Here is a 19,784-nt window from a genome sequence, read left to right as displayed (position 1 = left end):
AGAGCTGAAAACATGTTGACTCACTATAGAGTGTCTGCTACAGAGAGACAAGAAGAGAGCATGAGAACGAGATCTGATCAGTCAGGGAAATAAAAGAGCTGAAAACATGTTGACTCACTATAGAGTGTCTGCTACAGAGAGACAAGAAGAGAGCATGAGAACGAGATCTGATCAGTCAGGGAAATAAAAGAGCTGAAAACATGTTGACTCACTATAGAGTGTCTGCTACAGAGAGACAAGAAGAGAGCATGAGAACGAGATCTGATCAGTCAGGGAAATAAAAGAGCTGAAAACATGTTGACTCACTATAGAGTGTCTGCTACAGAGAGACAAGAAGAGAGCATGAGAACGAGATCTGATCAGTCAGGGAAATAAAAGAGCTGAAAACATGTTGACTCACTATAGAGTGTCTGCTACAGAGAGACAAGAAGAGAGCATGAGAACGAGATCTGATCAGTCAGGGAAATAAAAGAGCTGAAAACATGTTGACTCACTATAGAGTGTCTGCTACAGAGAGACAAGAAGAGAGCATGAGAACGAGATCTGATCAGTCAGGGAAATAAAAGAGCTGAAAACATGTTGACTCACTATAGAGTGTCTGCTACAGAGAGACAAGAAGAGAGCATGAGAACGAGATCTGATCAGTCAGGGAAATAAAAGAGCTGAAAACATGTTGACTCACCATTTAAAAAGAAGACGAGCTATAGGATGAAAAATAAAGGAGTTTTGGTGCAGGTACATCCGACTAGCGCTAGCTAAGCCTACCTACTATAGCATAAATAAATATATTATACAGTACATGTCAAAAGTTTGGACACCTACTCATTGAAGGGTTGTTCGTTAAAAGAACATTTTTTTTTTTTTTACATTGCAGAATAATAGTGAAGACTTCAAAAATATGGAATCATGTAGTAACCAAAAAAAAGTGTTAAACAAGTCAAAATATATTTTTTATTTGAGATTCTTCAAATTAGCCACCCTTTGCCTTGATGACAGCTTTGCTTACTCTTGGCTTTCTCTCAACCAGCTTCACCTGGAATTATTTTCCAACAGTCTTGGAGTTCCCACATATGCTGAGAACTTGTTGGCTGCTTTTCCTTCACTCTGCGGTCCAACTCATCCCAAACCATCTCAATTGGGTTGAGGTCAGGTGATTGTGATGGCCAGGTCATCTGATGCAGCGCTCCATCACTCTCCTTGGTCAAATAGCCCTTACACAACCTGCTGTTGTGTTGGGTCATTGTCCTGTTGGAAAACAAATGATAGTCCCACTAAGTGCAAACCAGATTGGATGGCGTATCGCTGCAGAATGCTGTGGTAGCTATGCTGGTTAAGTGCCTTGAATTCTAAATAAATCTAAGACAGTGTCACCAGCAAAGCACCCGCACATCACACCTCCTCCATGCTTTACGGTGGGAACCACACATGCAGAGATAATCCGTTCATGTACTCTGAGTCTCACAAAGACCACAACGGTTGGAACCAAAAATCTAATTTGGACTCTAAACAAAGGACAGATTTCCACCGGTCTAATGTCCATTTGCTCGTGTTTCTTGGCCCAAGCTAGTCTGTTCTTCTTATTGGTGTCCTGTAGTAGTGGTTTCTTTGCAGAAATTTGACCATGAAGGCCTGATTCATGCAGTCTCCTCTGAACAGTTGATGTTGAGATGTGTCTGTTACTTGAACTCTGAAGCATTTATTTGGGCTGTAATTTCTGAAGCTGGTAACTCTAATGAACTTATCATCTGCAGTGGAAATAACTCTGGGTCTTCCTGTTCTGTGCTGGTCATTATGAGAGCCAGTTTCATCATAGCGCTTGATGGTTTTTGCGACTGCACTTGAAGAAACATTCAAAGTTCTTGACATTTTCAGCGTTGACTGACCTTCATGTCTTAAAGTAATGATGGACTGTTTCTCTTTGCTTATTTGAGCTGTTATTGCCATAAGCTCTATTTGGTAAAAGACCAAGTCCATATATCTTCTGTATACCACCCCTACCTTGTCACAACACAACTGATTGGCTCAAATGCATTAAGAAGGAAAGAAATTCCACAAATGAACTTTTAACAAGGCACACCTGTTAATTGAAATGTATTCCAGGTGACTACCTCTTGAAGCTGTGCCAAGAGTGTGCAAAAAAATCTATTTTGTTGTTTTGGTTACTACATGATTCCATATGTGTTATTTCATTGTTTTGATGTCTTCACTATTATTCTATAATGTAGAAAATAGTAAAAATAAGAAGAAACCATTGAATGAGTAGGTGTGTCCAAACTGTTGACTGGTACTGTATATAGGCCTATACATATATTTATTTTTTACAAATCGATACTTTGAGTCAAATATCTATATAATATTGCAATATGTAACTGTATATATCCCCCAGAGATAGCCTTGTGAAACCAGCTTGATCTCGCGATCGCTCACATTCTGGTTCACGTCACGTCAACGTGAACACAGCGGACAGTCTGCTTGACCAGGCTAGAACATATTTGAATAGCAGTAATGCCAGTGACCAGAGAGTTGGGCCTAGTTTCAGTGGGAAGTGAGTCGCTCCCAGTGGCTATTAGTTGCCTAGTAATGGTAAGCCTAACCAAGTCGTCCTATAAGTACCTAACCTGTGGTCCCTGTGTATATAGCGGAAGAGGTTGGTTGAGTGAAACATACTCACGTGACGAGTGAGACTGTCTCAGCAGGTGGTCTGAAGAAGATCTAAATTACTGAGGCCTCTACCATCCTGCCCCTCTCTCTCTCTCTCTCTCCTCTCTCTCTCTCTCGGGTAATAAGCAGTGTGTCTCCGACACATTCATCAGCCCTCTGAGTGTCTCTGTCTTAGATTAACTCCTATTCACAGTTAGAGTAACACAAGGTTTCTCTCTACTGCTCACTGATCACTCAGCTTTTAACAGACACGGATTTGCAATTTTCCATCACCTTTTAGACTTTGAGACTGGAGCGATTATGTGGTGAGGGACAGAGCGTGAGAGAGGAAGATATAGAGTGACAGATGGTATCTGTGGAGATCTGTTGATGCTGTGCTGCTGGTCTGCAGTGCTGGTGTGGTTGGTTGGCCAGGAGATGCGTGAAGGTTATTTGGTATGTTCCTGTACTCAGCCCTTGAACACCACCGCGATGAAGAAGAGGACAACTTCCAGGTAGACGACCTGTTTTATCTGTGTTCTAGAACTTCTGTTGTTCTAGAACTTCTGGTCTTCTACCTCCTGTTTTAGAATTCTGTCCTACTTCTGTTGTTCTAGAACTTCTGGTCTTCTACCTCCTGTTTTAGAATTATGTCCTACTTCTGTTGTTCTAGAACTTCTGATCTTCTACCTCCTGTTTTAGAATTCTGTTCTACTTCTGTTGTTCTAGAACTTCTGGTCTTCTACCTCCTGTTTTAGAATTCTGTTCTACTTCTGTTGTTCTAGAGCTTTTGATGTGCCACTGCTGTGTTACAACTTCCATTTGACCTTTGATCTTAGCTCTCTGCCAGTAAACCACTGTACCCAGTACTTCTCTGAGTTAGGAGGAGGTGAAGAATTTCAGCCTGTTCCTTTGTGAAGGGAAGGATTATTGGTGCTAATCGTCTGTGAGGCCCTGTGTTGTTTAGAACCAGGAACAAAAAGCTATCGGAACGACGGAACCCTGAAAAATAATTGAAAATTCTTCTGACATAAAGCCCTCACTCTCGCTGGACGCTCGGCCGCCTGTCTCAGGAGAGTGAGAGAGTTTGTGGTTGTGAACGGATCGCTGCTGTTCACACACACACACACTGCTGTCCACTTGGCAGCACTAGCAGCTCTGGTCTAATACACAGCAGGATTTAGTCTGATTACATTTATTAGTTTATCAATCAGAATACTGAGCCTCCTGGATTAGGGGGTCACTAGGAGCTCCTGGCTGACTAGTTTGGGGTGCCCCTGAGGGGAGCTCGGCTCTGTGGTTACTGGTTAGTTACCACAGCAAACATTGATTGGACTGCCTTTAACTGTGAAAATATTGTCTTGTGTTATTTTGTGTTGACATGAGTTCAAATTGTATGTATGTACAGTCGTGGACAAGTTTTTGAGAATGACACAAATATTAATTTTCACAAAGTCTGCTGCCTCAGTTTGTATGATGGCAATTTGCATATACTCCAGAATGTTATGAAGAATGATCAGATGAATTGCAATTAATTACAAAGTCCCTATTTGCCATGCAAATGAACTGAATCCCAAAACACATTTCGACTGCATTTCAGCCCTGCCACAAAAGGACCAGCTGACATCATGTCAGTGATTCTCTCGTTAACACAGGTGTGAGTGTTGACGAGGACAAGCATGGAGATCACTCTCATGCTGATTGGGTTCGAATAACAGACTGTAAGCTTCAAAAGGAGGGTGGTGCTTGGAATCATTGTTCTTCCTCTGTCAACAATGGTTACCTGCAAGGAAACACATGCCGTCATCATTGCTTTGCACAAAAAGGGCTTCTCCCAACCGTTCAGGAACAGTTTGGTGACGAACAATGCATTTTCCAGCATGATGGAGCAACTTGCCATAAGGCAAAAGTGATAACTAAGTGTCTCGGAGAACAAAACATAGATATTTTGGGTCCATGGCCAGGAAACTCCCCAGACCTTAATCCCATTGAGAACTTGTGGTCAATCTTCAAGTGGTGGGTGGACAAACAAAAACCCACAAATTCTGACAAACTCCAAGCATTGATTATGCAAGAATGGGCCCAGAAGTTAATTGACAGCATGCCAGGGCAGATTGCAGAGGTCTTGAAAAAGAAGGGTCAACACTGCAAATATTGACTCTTTGCATCAACTTCATGTAATTGTCAATAAAAGCCTTTGACACTTCTGAAATGCTTGTAATTATACTTCAGTATTCCATAGTAACATCTGACAAAAATATCTAAAGACACTGAAGCAGCAAACTTTGGAAATTAATATTTGTTATTCTCAAAACTTTTGGCCAAGACTGTATGTATGTTGAATGTTCAGGGTAAGTCAATTAAGCAACCAAGTAGACCAGCTACAGCCTCGTTTGAACTGTACATTGGCCCATGGTGTCCCTACTATAGTGATCTCTGATACAAGGAGCCAATTTGTAACGTTGTGATTCATGATATTTCTGTCTCCTCTCTCCACAGTCCCAGAAATCCTGGATAGAAAGCACTTTCACCAAGAGGGAATGTGTCCACATACTTCCAGTGTCGAAAGACCCCCACAGGTATCAATCAATCAATCAAATGTATTTATAAAGCCCTTTTTACATCATCAGATGTCACAAAGTGCTATACAGAAACCCAGCCTAAAACCCCAAACAGCAAGCAATGCAGACGCAGAAGCAAGAGGAAGAAACCTAGAGAGGAACCAAGCTCTGCAGAGTGGGCATTCCTCTTCTGGCTGTGCCGGGTGGGGATTATAACAGTACATGGCCAAGATGTTCAAACGTTCATAGATGACCAGCAGGGTCAAATAATAATAATCAGTGGTTGTAGAATGTGCAACAGGTCAGCACCTCAGCAGTAAATGTCAGTTGGCTTTTCATAGCCAATCATAGAGAGAGAGTCGAATGCAGCAGGTCCGGGACAAGGTATCACATCCGGTGAACAGGTCAGGGTTCCATAGCCGCAAGTAGAACAGTTGAAACTGGAGCAGCAGCAGGTGGACTGGGGACAGCAAGGAGTCATCAGGCCATGTTGTCCTGAGGCATGGTCCTAGGACTCTGGTCCTCCTAGAGGAGAGAGTTAGAGGGCGCATACTTAAATTCACACAGGACACCGGATAAGACAGGAGAAATACTCCAGATATGACAGAGTATGTCTGTCTGTCTTTCTTCTGTCTCTTTCTCTCGCATGTATCTCTCTCTCCCGTCCCTCCATCCTTGAGTGTTTATTACCTGCATGGTGGGGTTAGTACACTGCAATCTGTAATTACACTGAGTGTGTCTGTAAAGGCCAGAAGGTGAAACTTAACCACTACTGTAGTAAGTAAGAGTTGGTGTTAGGGCAGGGTGTAGCCCAACTACTAGGTTATCCTCCAACAGCCAGCCAGCCAAGGGTGTAACTTTGTGTTGGATATTGGAAGGGTCAGGGTCAATTGGTTCCAGTGTCAACACCCCTCTACAGGGGGTCCGGGGGCTTGGGAGATTTTATTTTATTTGCTGTGAAATGGTTGTTTCTGTTGACTTTCTAAGGGAAAATGCATCTATACCCCAATCACAACTGCAAAAACCAATATTTGTCTATATTACTTCCTACTCTTAACAGTTAACAAAAAGCCACCACCACACCCATTATTTAACTCCATTTGAATGTCAAAGCCCATTATTCTATTTGTGTACCCTTCGCCACGCTTGGCTAGTACATGGTCTTGAATAACTCATTTCTTATACCCAACTAACTTGTTGTAGCACTTGGGCTATAGTCTGCAAAGATGAGTTGAACTTATAGTGCCTTATAACTCATTCTCACCTGATGACCTGTTCGTCCTCTCCCTGCCTCAGCATGGGGGATGCTCACTCTCTATGTTGCCTGTCTTTGAACCCTGCCATAATCATATGACGAAAATGTCTGGCCTTAACAATGATGGGGTTACCTTATAAAGACGAATTACATTCTGCTTTTATTAGCTAAATTATTGATTTACTGTCTGGGAATAAGTATAGCTAGCTAGCTGACTGCATAGTACCAGTCTATTATAAATTGTACAGTGTAGATGGCTATGTAGCCATTCATTTACTTAGTCTACTGCACTCCTTCAATCTTATGTCTGGCACTTTTCTTGTCTTTTGTATTGGCACCTCCATTAAGCTACTTTTTCACTAGGGTGACCACTGACTCACTGAGTGCTGCTCATCTGAAACTGCAGCTGGAAAGATGAAAGGGAAGATCAAGATACTGTGCTAGCTTGCTAACGTTAGCCTAGCTAAAATAGCAAACCTAGCAGTGCATCACTTGGTATAAAACTGTTTTTATACTATTATCTCATCACCAATAGTTTGCTAAATAGACAACAACCTAGGACTACATTTTGTAAAATGTTCATGAATTTTTACTCTTTTTAAACTTTCAAAACATTTCTACATTGGAGCGCTCGTGAATATAGCTTCCCAGGGCTCAAGACTAATGTTGATTCAGGAGTGGCACCGGAGACAGCGTCTTCCATCAACAAAGCACCAAATTATGGAATTTCTTGTGGAAGAATGGTTTGGCATCCCTCCAATAGAGTTCCAGACACTTGTAGAATCCATGCCTATGCACATTGAAGCTGTTCTGGCAGCTCGTGGTGGTCCAATGGCCTATTAAGATGCTTTATGCTTTCTCTCCATGTCTCCCATCCCACCCATGGCATTATTAACCGAAGCTAGCAGAGCGGAAACCAAAGCCTACTGGAGGCACGAAAGGCCAGTGCCTGTTGGGCACCGCGTATCATCCACCTTGCACCTCTGAGCGGAGAGAAAGGCACCGTGTATCATCCACCTTGCACCTCTGAGAGGAGAGAAAGGCACCGCGTATCATCCACCTTGCACCTCTGAGCGGAGAGAAAGGCACCGCGTATCATCCACCTTGCACCTCTGAGCGGAGAGAAAGGCACCGCGTATCATCCACCTTGCACCTCTGAGAGGAGAGAAAGGCACCGCGTATCATCCACCTTGCACCTCTGAGAGGAGAGAAAGGCACCGCGTATCATCCACCTTGCACCTCTGAGCGGAGAGAAAGGCACCGCGTATCATCCACCTTGCACCTCTGAGCGGAGAGAAAGGCACCGCGTATCATCCACCTTGCACCTCTGAGAGGAGAGAAAGGCCAGTGCCTGTTGGGCACCGCGTATCATCCACCTTGCACCTCTGAGCGGAGAGAAAGGCACCGCGTATCATCCACCTTGCACCTCTGAGCGGAGAGAAAGGCACCGCGTATCATCCACCTTGCACCTCTGAGCGGAGAGAAAGGCACCGCGTATCATCCACCTTGCACCTCTGAGCGGAGAGAAAGGCACCGCGTATCATCCACCTTGCACCTCTGAGCGGAGAGAAAGGCACCGCGTATCATCCACCTTGCACCTCTGAGCGGAGAGAAAGGCACCGCGTATCATCCACCTTGCACCTCTGAGCGGAGAGAAAGGCACCGCGTATCATCCACCTTGCACCTCTGAGCGGAGAGAAAGGCACCGCGTATCATCCACCTTGCACCTCTGAGCGGAGAGAAAGGCACCGCGTATCATCCACCTTGCACCTCTGAGCGGAGAGAAAGGCACCGCGTATCATCCACCTTGCACCTCTGAGCGGAGAGAAAGGCACCGCGTATCATCCACCTTGCACCTCTGAGCGGAGAGAAAGGCACCGCGTATCATCCACCTTGCACCTCTGAGCGGAGAGAAAGGCACCGCGTATCATCCACCTTGCACCTCTGAGCGGAGAGAAAGGCACCGCGTATCATCCACCTTGCACCTCTGAGCGGAGAGAAAGGCACCGCGTATCATCCACCTTGCACCTCTGAGCGGAGAGAAAGGCACCGCGTATCATCCACCTTGCACCTCTGAGCGGAGAGAAAGGCACCGTGTATCATCCACCTTGCACCTCTGAGCGGAGAGAAAGGTCAGTGCCTGTTGCTCACCGCGTATCATCCACCTTGCACCTCTGAGCGGAGAGAAAGGTCAGTGCCTGTTGCTCACCGCGTATCATCCACCTTGCACCTCTGAGCGGAGAGAAAGGTCAGTGCCTGTTGCTCACCGCGTATCATCCACCTTGCACCTCTGAGCGGAGGCAGTCAGCAGTTGGAAAGTAGCCTAGACAAAATCAGACCATAGAAATTGAGGGAATTATTTGATAAATACTTCCTTATGCCATTGAAACCAGCTTTCTTTCATTGTTCCAGCAGCCAAAGACACAATCCTAGTCATATTAGCAACCCATGCTAGTTGTTGGATCTTTAGATCTCCCCTCTTTCTAAATGCTTTTTAGTGTCTTCCAGCTACTTGCAGTCTGGAACATTCATGCAGAGCCTACTGCTGTGTGTGCATTGTTGCGCTTATTCTGATCTGTTGCATCAGCCTAATTGCTTTGTATTTATGTTTTATATACAGTGGTTATATGAATTTTGGATCGGTTGTCCCAGAACAGTCCTAAGGTCTGTTTTGAACCGTCCCAGACATCTCATTTTTAACGTCCCGGGGCGAGAGGGACACCTTTTTTAATTTTGAGCCCTGTAGCTACGTCTCCTCAGCAAACAGCACAAAGAGAGAGAGGTAGTGCATGCTGCTGAACTGTTACTGCAGGGCTGCCACCTCTGGGGACCGAGCGCAACCTAAAGCGTTTTGAGGCTGGGGGATCCAATTGTAAAATGAGGAGCAGGTGTTGTCTGTTTATAATCTGACAATATAATATGATGGTGTGACGTGTAGGCTAGGTTGTGTGTGTTGTGTTTAAGGCTTGTATGAACTTGAAGGTCTCCTGCCGCTTAGTACTGTAGTATTTCCTACTTGAACTTGCTGGAATGTGACATTGCAGTGCTGGAATTCTACAGAGGTCCCGTTTGTACACTTTTCACACTACTGAACCATGCTGGTCGGGTTACAATGCTGCAACTGTTGGGAAAGACAATCTGAAAAGAAAAATCCAAGCACAGTACGGTTTGGGTTTGAGGCAGTGTGATAGGGTGCTAGTGTGTGTGGTGTAAGTGTGTGGTAGAAGTGTGTGGTAGGTTAGTCATTCAGTTCACCACGTCTACTGGCCAGCTAGACACTCAAATAAGTCGGCTCTTTTCAAAACATGTATTTTATTGTGAGGTACTAACAAAAGATTTCACACTGGCTATTTTTCCAAATATGACATCAATCGTTGCCAGTTTACCCTCAGTGACACGCATTCCATCCCCACACTCTAAAAGTAGTGGTTCCCAACCTGGTGTCTTGAGTTCCTTAAGGACCTTCCATGCTGCAGACATTTTTTGGTACCCTTCCCCCAGATCTGTGCTTCGACACAATCCTGTCTCGGCGCTCTACGGACAATTCCTTCGACCTCATGGCTTGTTTTTAGCTCTGACATTCACTGTAAACTGTGGGACCTTATATAGACAGGTGTGTGCCTTTCCAAATCATGTCCAATCAGTTGAATTTACCACAGGTGGACTCCAGTTGTAAAAACAAGGATGATCAATGGAAACAGGATGCACCTGAGCTCTATTTCCAGTCTCATAGCAAATGGTCTGAATATGGTTTTATTTTTTATACATTTGCAAAAATGTTATCTGTTTCCACTTTGTCATTATGGGGTATTGTGTGTAGATTGCTGAAATTTTTTATTTTTATTTCATCCATTTTAAAATAAGGGCTGTAACGTAACATGTGGAAAAAGTGAAGGGGTCTGATTGCTTTCCGAAGGCACTGTGTCTATATACACATCAATTACACGAAAAGCAGAACACAAACATATGAAACAAACACTTTCTTCAGTAAAAAGGCCATCTAACGTCTTCCTGAATTTCCCCTAGAGCCACCAAATCCACCAACTTTAGGCACTTTTGGAGATAATTCCTAACTCGGTGGAGATCATATCCAATATCAGCTTTCTGTATAAACTAGAGGAGTCTGTTGGCCCGACCAACCAGTGCTCCCGCACATTGGCTAACCGGACTATCTGCATTGTGTCCCGCCACCCCCAAATTGCCAACCCCTCTTTTACGCTACTGCTACTCTCTGTTCATCATATATGCAGTCACTTTAACCATATCTACATGTACATACTACCTCAATCAGCCTGACTAACCGGTGTCTGTATGTAGCCTCGCTACTTTTATAGCCTCGCTACTATATATAGCCTGTCTTTTTACTGTTGTTTTATTTCTTTACCTACCTATGGTTCACCTAATACCTTTTTGCACTATTGGTTAGAGCCTGTAAGTAAGCATTTCACTGCACACGTGACAAATAAACTTTGATTTGATTTATATATCGGTGTGAGTGTTACTCAATCAATGCTAGCTGGTTTACTTATTGATCATACTAACGACACTACTGCTTCCTGTGAAGTACAACCCCGAGATGGGCTAACAATGGGTACATGATGAACGTGTCTTCAAACAAGACTAGATAGAAACTATTGTCTGGGTTCATCTCTCTTATTTTATAAGGCCAGGTTACAGCTAAACTATATATGCAAAAGTATGTGGACACCCTTTCAAATTAGTGGATTTGGCTATTTCAGCCACACCCGTTGCTGACGGGTGTATAAAATCTAGCATACAGCCATGCAATTTCCATAGACAATCATTATCAGTAGAATGCCTTATTGAAGAGCTCAGTGACTTTCAACATGGCACCGTCATAGGATGCCACCTTTCCAACAAGTCAGTTAGTCGAATTTCTGCCCTGCTAGAGCTGCCCCATTCAACTAAGTGCTGTTATTGTGAAGTGGAAACATCTAGGAGTAACAACAGCTTAGCCGTGAAGTGGTAGGCCACACAAGCTCACAGATCGGGACCACCGAGTGTGTAGCATGTAAAAATCATCTGTCCTCTGTTGCATCACTCACTACCGAGATCCAAACTGCCTCTGGAAGCAACGTCAGCACAAGAACTGTAAGTCGGATTTCCATGGTCAAGCAGCAGCACACAAGCCTAAGATCACCATGCGCAATGCCAAGCATCGGCAGGAGTGGTGTGAAGTTCGCCACCATTGGACTCTGGAGCAGTGGAAACGCGTTCTCTGGAGTGATTAATCACCATCTTCACCATGGCATTCTCTTAACCAGCTTCACCTGGAATGCTTTTCCAACTTCACCTGGAATGCTTTTCCAACCGTCTTGAAGCAGTTCCCACATATGCTGAGCACTTGTTGGCTGCTTTTCCTTCACTCTGCAGTCCAACTCATCCCAAACCGTCTCAATTGGGTTGAGGTCGGGTGATTGTGGAGTCCAGGTCATCTGATGCAGCACTCATCACTCTCCTTCTTGGTCAAATAGCCCTTACACAACCTGCAGGTGTGTTGTCATTGTCCTGTTGAAAAACAACGGATAGTCCCACTAAGCCCAAACCAGATGGGATGGCGTATCGCTGTGATAGCCATGCTGGTTAAGTATGCCTTGAATTCTAAATAAATCACAGACGGTGTCACCAGCAAATCACACCTCCATGCTTTACGGTGGGAAATACACATGCGGAGGTCATCTGTTCACCCACACCGCATCTCACAAAGACGCAGCGGTTGGAACCAAAAGTCTCCAATTTGGACTCATCAGACCAAAGGACAGATTTCCACTGGTCTAATGTCCATTTGATCAGGTTTCTTGGCCCAAGCAAGTCTCTTCTTATTATTGGTGTCCTTTAGTAATGGTTTCTTTGCAGCAATTTGACCATGGAGGCCTGATTCACACAGTTGATGTTGAGATGTGTCTGTGACTGGAACTCTGTGAAGCATTTATTTGAGCCGCAATTTCTGAGGCTGGTAACTCAAATTAATTTATCATCTGCAGCAGAGGTAACTCTGGGTCTTCCATTCCTGTGTCGGTCCTCATGAGAGCCAGTTTCATCATAGCGCTTGATGGTTTTTAAGTTCTTAAAATGTTCAGTATTGACTGACCTTCATGTCTTAAATGAATGGTGGACTGTCGTTTCTCTTTTGTTTATTTGAGCTGTTCTTTCCATAATATGGACTTGGTCTTCTACCAAACAGGGCTATCTTCTGTATAACACCCCTACCTTGTCACAACACAACTTAATGCGTTTGAGCCAATCAGAAGGAAAGAAATTACACAAATTAACTTTTTAAAAAGGCACACCTGTTAATTGAAATATATTCCGGGTGACTACCTCATGAAGATGGTTGAGAGAATGCCAAGAGTGTGCAAAGCTGTCATCAAGGCAAAGGGTGGCGACTTTGAATAATCTCAAATCTAAAATGTAATGTTGATTTAACATGATTCCATATGTGTTATTTCATAGTTTTGAGGTCATCACCATTATTCTACAATATAGAAAATAGTAAAAATAAAGACAAACCTTTTGAATAAGTAGGTTGTAACGGTTTTGACTTGAGGTTATATTTATAGGGGTGCCAGGTAGGTTGTGCCTACCAGAGAAAACATTGGTTTCTCCTTTTAGTTTGGGAGGGAATGAGTCCCGTCTGGTCCGTCAAGTCTACACCAATACAAAGGACTTATGTAAACGTCAGGAGGGAAATCAACTTTTCATAAACCCTTAAAACAGTGAAAAGAACTTCAAAAACAACTATTATTTTGCGTGGGTTGTATTAGCAACATCAATGGATTACACACACATAATAATATAACACAATGAGTTCTGGTTCCTCCAGAAATGTCCTGTACCTCGGGCCTAAAAAGAGTCCAGCCCGGTAAAGGAGTTCAGTGAACTTAAGTGACTTTTGTCACGCAATGTTTGTCCGTTCATTCCGTGTAGCGTAAACCCAGTATTAAATCATACAATCAATATAACAATTTTACCACAGAACTTTAAAGCGTATCAGCTCTTACTAAGTCCTCAACTACATCTAACTACATAAATCATCACCGTATACATCATATCAAAACAAATGAAATACCGTATACAAAAAAGGTGGTAGTCGGTCAGTCAGACAATCCGCCAATAGATCTCCAGCGGAGAAAGGCCACGAAGAATGGAGAGGTGTAGTCCTCGGACGCAAAGAGTGGATCCGATCCTGGGTAAACTCTCTCAGGCTACAAAACACACGTTTAACCTTTCTGATCTCCCCATCCCGGATCCGGTATTGTGAATACAGACTCAAGCTCATTACCATAACGCAACGTTAACTATTCATGAAAATCGCAAATGAAATGAAATAAATATGCTAGCTCTCAAGCTTAGCCTTTTGTTAACAACACTGTCATCTCAGATTTTCAAAATATGCTTCTCAACCATTGCAAAACAAGCATTTGTGTAACAGTATTGATGGCTAACGTAGCATTTAGCATTAGCATTCAGCTGGCAACATTTACACAAAAAAACAGAAAAGCATTCAAATAAAATAATTTACCTTTGAAGAACTTCAGATGTTTTCAATGAGGAGACTCTCAGATAGCAAATGTTCAGTTTTTCCCGAAAGATTATTTGTTTAGGACAAATCGCTCCGTTTTCTGCGTCACGTTTAGCTATGAAAAAACCCCTGTATCCAGGATTGTGTAAATCTATCAGCAAGCTCATTAGCATAACACAACGTTAACTATTTATGAAAATCGCAAATGAAATGAAATAAATATGCCATCTCTCAAGCTTAGCCTTTTGTAAACAACACTGTCATCTCAGATTTTCAAAATATGCTTCTCAACCATAGGAAAACAATCATTTGTGTAAAAGTAGCTAGCTAGCATTAGCATTTCGCGTTAGCATTTCGCGTTAGCATTAGCGTTAGCATTAGCGTTAGCATTAGCGTTAGCATCCAGCACGCAACATTAACAAAAACATAAAAGCCTTCAAATAAAATAATTTACCTTTGAAGAACTTCTGATGTTTTCAATGAGGATACTCTCAGTTAGATAGCAGATGCTCAGTTTTTCCAAAAAGATTCCTTGTGTATTAGAAATAGCTCCGTTTTATACATCACATTTGGCTACCAAAAAAAATCCGAAAATTCAGTCCTCAAAACGCGAACTTTTTTCCAAATTAACTCCATAATATCGACTGAAAACATGGCAAACGTTGTTTAGAATCAATCATCAAGGTGTTTTTCACATATCTCTTCATTGATACATCGTTCTTGGACACATGCTTTCTCCCCTGAATCAAATGGTAAAGTAGAAGCAGCTGGCAATTGCGCACCGAATTCGACGCAGGACACCAGGCGGACACTTGGAAAATGTAGTCTCTTATGGTCAATCTTCCAATGATATGCCTACAAATACGTCACAATGCTGCTAAGACCTTGGGCGAACGACAGAAAGTGTAGGCTCATTCGTTGCGCAATCACAGCCATATAAGGAGAGAATGGAAAACAGAGCTTCAGAAATTCTGCTAATTCCTGGGTGATGCATCATCTTGGTTTTGCCTGTAGAATGAGTTCTGGGGCACTTACAGACAAAATCTTTGCAGATTCTGAAACTTCAGAGTGTTTTCTTTCCAAAACTGTCAAGAATATGCATAGTCGAGCATCTTTTCGTGACAAAATATCGCGCTTAAAACGGGAACGTTTTTTATCCAAAAATGAAATAGCGCCCCTAGAGCTCTAACAGGTTAACAGCAACAAAACAACCGGAATAGAGAAGCTTCGGGAACACATCCTCAGTCACGTCTCCATCACAACCCCCACCTTTGCGCAGCTGATGCTGGCTATTTAATTGGGAATTAAAGGGAAAGCACCCTATTGGAAGGAGAAGCACTGAGACTGCTCAAAATAATTCAGGGCCGTCACACACCCCCTCCCCTGGAAAAATCCGACCATTGCCCTGGAAGGCACATCTTGTTCGGGGAAACCGAGAAAGGTCTCCTCATCACTTTCCTCTACAAAACTTTTCTTGACTTTTTGGAGCTCACGCTCCTCAGCTGAGGGGTCACAGGCCTTAAGGTGTGAGACTTCTGGGTCTGGGAATCCGAGAAAAGTCTCCTCACTTTCCTCTTCAAAGATATCCAAGATCTTGCGGCGCTCAATCGCCTCCAATTCCTCAGCCGAGGGGTAACAGGCCTTAAGGCGTGAGACATGGACAATGCGCATATCTTCACCTGTGTCCTCTTTCACCACTCGGTAGTTCAAAGGGCCCATCTGCTCCACAATCCTATATGGTCCTTGCCATTTAGGAGTGAGCTTGGCAGAGAAGAATTGTTCAGCTTTCGAGTAAGGATGAGAGCGAAGCCACACCCGATCACGAAGCTGAAACTGCATGTCTCGTCTGTTCTTATCATAATTTCTCTTCTGCTTGAGTCGAGCCTGGGTCATGTTCTTTGAGACAAGAGCTCTCAAGTCATGGAGATGGACTACCTGGTCATAGCAAGCAGCGTCTGGAGTAAGCTGCTGGGGCTGTAGCACCATATCCAAGGGTCCTCGGAGGGGACGACTTAGGTTCAGCTCTGCAGGTGTGACTCCAGTGGACTCTTGCACAGCAGAATTCAGGGCAAATCGAAACTCGTGAAGGTGCTTGTCCCAGTGTTTGTGCTGGGTCCCTACATAGGAAGCAATCATTGTCTTCAAGGTTCGATTTACTCTCTCAGTGAGATTGGTCTGTGGGTGATAGGCCGTGGTCAACTTCTGTCTCAGGTTCCATCTTTGGCAGGTCTCCTCAAAGAGATCAGAGACAAATTGGGAACCTCGATCAGACAGGATGTAATCAGGCACTCCCCAGCGAGTCAGGATCTCTTTCGTAAGGATGTTAGAGACGGTCCTTGCTGTGGCCTGACGCAGGGAAAAGAGTTCCACCCACTTTGAATAATAATCAACAAAAACAAGCATGTACACATTCTGATTGGAGCTTCTAGGAAATGGACCCATCAAATCCACTCCTAGCATTTCCCAAGGTCGGGTAACCACCGTTTGCTGCAACTTGCCAGCAGGCTTTCTACCTTCTGGTTTGTAGATTTGACAAACCTGACAGTTTCGGATGTGTGACTTCACATCCATGCTCAGATGTGGCCAGTACAGTAACGCTTGCAACCGCTTGTAGGTTTTGAACCTGCCCAAATGACCAGCTAATGGGTCTTCATGGAAATGTTGAAGCAGTTGTAGGCGTAGAGTTTCAGGTATGTACAATTGGTAGAGGGTTCTGTGAGGTAGTTGTACAACACGGTAGACTTTGTCTTCCATGATGGTCAGCTTTGTGGTAGGATTGACCATCTTTTCTCCATCTTCCAGGATAGTCTGGTACAAAGCCTGTACTTCTGGATCATCCTGTTGGGCTTTCCATATGGTCTCATCAGAGATGGGAAAGTCTGTTTTGGGCGAGTCTCGACTGCTTGACAGGACAGTAGCACATGTAAAATGAGGGCCACCGTTATCACAAGCAGGAGCCCTGGATAAGGCATCTGGAACAGTGTTGTATTTTCCTTTCCTGTATTCTACTGCAAAGGTGAACTCTTGCAACCGTAGAGCCCATCTTATGAGTCTGGTGCTTGGTTTGTTGGTCTTGAACACCCACACAAGGGAGGAATGGTCAGTGACCACAGTGAAGTGTCTTCCCTCCAGGTAGTACCTCCACTTTTCCAAAGCCCAGACAACTGCAAGGCACTCTTGCTCGGTTGTGGAGTAGTTCCGTTCTGCTCCATTCAATGTCCGACTGGCGAATGCTAGCACTTCTTCAGTGCCAAGTCCAGTCTGTTGGACTAGGACAGCACCAAGTCCAACATCACTTGCATCAGTGTAAACAACAAAAGGGGAATCAATGTTGGGATGACCTAAAATGGGAGGTGTGACGAGGTGTCGTTTCAGGGTTTCAAAGGATGTCTGGCACTCTGCCGTCCATAGGAATTTCACTCCTTTTCGCTTCAACGCGTTGAGGGGTTCTGCCACCTGGGAGAAGTTCGACACAAACCGATGGTACCATCCAGCCATCCCAAGGAACCGTTGAAGGGCCTTGAGTGTGGTTGGCACAGGAAAATCTTGTACCGCCTTGGTCTTTTCAGGATCCACATGAATGCCGTCGAAAGACACAATATGGCCAAGGAACTTCAGGGAAGTTTGGCAGAAGTTGCTCTTCTTCATATTCACGGTCAGACCAGCTTCTCTTAGCTTGTCCAACACTGCTTGAAGATCTTGAAAGTGTTGTTCTCTGTTCTGGGAGTAGATAATTATATCGTCCAGGTAGACGAAACAGATCTTCCCTTTGAGCTCACCTAACGCAATCTCCATCAGTCTTTGGAAAGTGGCAGGTGCATTCTTTAATCCAAAAGGCATCACCTTAACGGAAAACAAGCCCTCAGCACAGACAAAAGCAGTCTTGTCCTTGCTTTCCTGGTCCATCTCAACTTGCCAATAACCACTATTGAGGTCAAGGGTAGTGAACACAACAGCGCCAGACAATGACTCCAGGATCTCGTGGATGGTAGGAAGAGGATAGGCATCAGTCTGGGAAACATTGTTGGTCTTCCTATAGTCCACACAAAATCTAAGACCACCAGTCCTTTTTGGGATGAGGACAACAGGAGCAGCCCAAGGAGAGGAGGAACGTTCTATTATATCTTGTGTTAACATATCATTAATGAGTCCCTTTTGGATGATTAGCTTCGCTGGGGACAAACGATATGGCTTTTGCTTGATCGGCATTTCCTGTGTAAGGAATATTTTGTGCTTCAGGAGCCCGGTGCGTCCTAGCCTTGAAGTACATACATCAGCATTATTCTGCAGCTGTTCCAACAGCCTTAACTCCTCTGGATGTTCCAGCTGAGCTCTTCTTACAGCCTGTAAAAGGAGATCGTCAGAAGGATTATCAAGGGTTAGTGGTAACGGAGCAACGGCAGAGAAGACTGCTACATTTGAACCCCAATCATGTAACTTCGTAGCTTCTGATTGGAAGAAATGCTTCTTGCTCGGATTGTATGGAAACCAGTAGCAATTGTGTGCGATATCAATCTGGACACCACTGAAGTACATGAAATCAATTCCCAACACGACAGGAAAAGCAAGGTTCTTGGTTTGTAGGATAACCGAAGGAATCATATAGGAGCGGTTACACAGGCAGAACTCTACCTCACTCCATCCAAGTGGTCGTTTAGCCTCACCATCAGCCAGATAGAGTGGACCTTCTGTCCACGGCTTCAAGTTGTATTGCGGACCTTTAACCTCCTTCCACAGTTTCTCATTGAGCAGTGTGTAGGATGACCCGGTGTCCAGGATGGCTCTTCCTGTCCATGGGCCTATGGACAGGGGTAACACCAGTTGGTGCGGTATGAACTGAAAGGAAGGGGATGTCGATGGGGGGGCGTAGGCAGTGACTCTTGGGATTTCAGCTCTGGTTAAAGCACCCAGAGAAGGATGGTCATTCCTGCGAAGAGAGTTAGGTGTGTTGGCCTGTTGTGATTTGTGGTTTGTGGAAGGGTTTTCTTGATACGGTCTTGGACATGTAGCTGAAGAATGTCCCTTTTGGCTACATCTCCAACAGAACATGAGAGGGGTCATGGCTTGAGATTCTGGCTGTTGTTGATGGTCTGTCTTGGGTAACTGTTTGGGTGTCTGTTTCTTTCTCTGGTCATATTGCGATTGGCATTCTCTGTCCTTCTCAAACTGCTGTCCCAAGCGAACCAGTCCATCGACAGTGGTGACTCGTTCTCGGAGTTGACTGGCTAGTAGTGGGTTGATGTTCTTCAAAATCAATTTAATGACCTCTTCCTCCTCAATGCCAGGTTTCCACCTTCTGCACAGGGAGTGGTAACCGTATGCAAAGTCACGGATACCCTCTTTCTCGCTTTGCACTCGATTCCTGACTCTGTCTGCCAGCTCATCTGTGTAGTCCTCAGACAGAAATGCAGAGGAAAACTTGGCCTCAAAGTCAGCCCAGGAGGTAGTGGTGAGACGTGCCACATCCCACCAGTCTCGAGCTGTCCCATGCAACACATTCCTCAATGTGGCAAGGAGTTCTTCCTAAGCCAGGGATTGTGGGTTCAAGTCCCATCTGGGGTGCCATTTTTTATGTAACAGTTTTGACTTGAGGTTATATTTATAGGGGTGCCAGGTAGGTTGTGCCTACCAGAGAAAACATTGGTTTCTCCTTTTAGTTTGGGAGGGAATGAGTCCCGTCTGGTCCGTCAAGTCTACACCAATACAAAGGACTTATGTAAACGTCAGGAGGGAAATCAACTTTTCATAAACCCTTAAAACAGTGAAAAGAACTTCAAAAACAACT

At 44.2% G+C, this 19,784-nt stretch overlaps 1 protein-coding gene across 2 annotated transcripts in view; it reads left to right on the top strand.

The window, feature by feature from the left end:
- Positions 1-19,784, top strand: part of LOC110513022 (transient receptor potential cation channel subfamily M member 7) — a 94,202-nt gene that overhangs the window by 12,323 nt on the left and 62,095 nt on the right. Inside the window, exons 1-2 of one of the 2 annotated variants that reach the window (XM_090222670.1) lie at positions 2,976-3,155; positions 5,140-5,219. In XM_090222670.1, coding sequence (XP_090078796.1) covers positions 3,099-3,155; positions 5,140-5,219 — 137 coding nt within the window. In that variant the 5' untranslated portion in view covers positions 2,976-3,098. Of the gene's footprint in view, positions 1-2,975; positions 3,156-5,139; positions 5,220-19,784 lie in introns of those variants that run through there. The other variant, XM_090222671.1, reaches the window with a different exon arrangement.

The sequence above is a fragment of the Oncorhynchus mykiss genome, chromosome 26 (assembly GCF_057628025.1).
Source record: "Oncorhynchus mykiss isolate SJ-2025 chromosome 26, ASM5762802v1, whole genome shotgun sequence".
In the NCBI taxonomy this organism is placed as follows: domain Eukaryota; kingdom Metazoa; phylum Chordata; class Actinopteri; order Salmoniformes; family Salmonidae; genus Oncorhynchus; species Oncorhynchus mykiss.
This window is presented reverse-complemented; position numbering and strand designations above follow the sequence as displayed.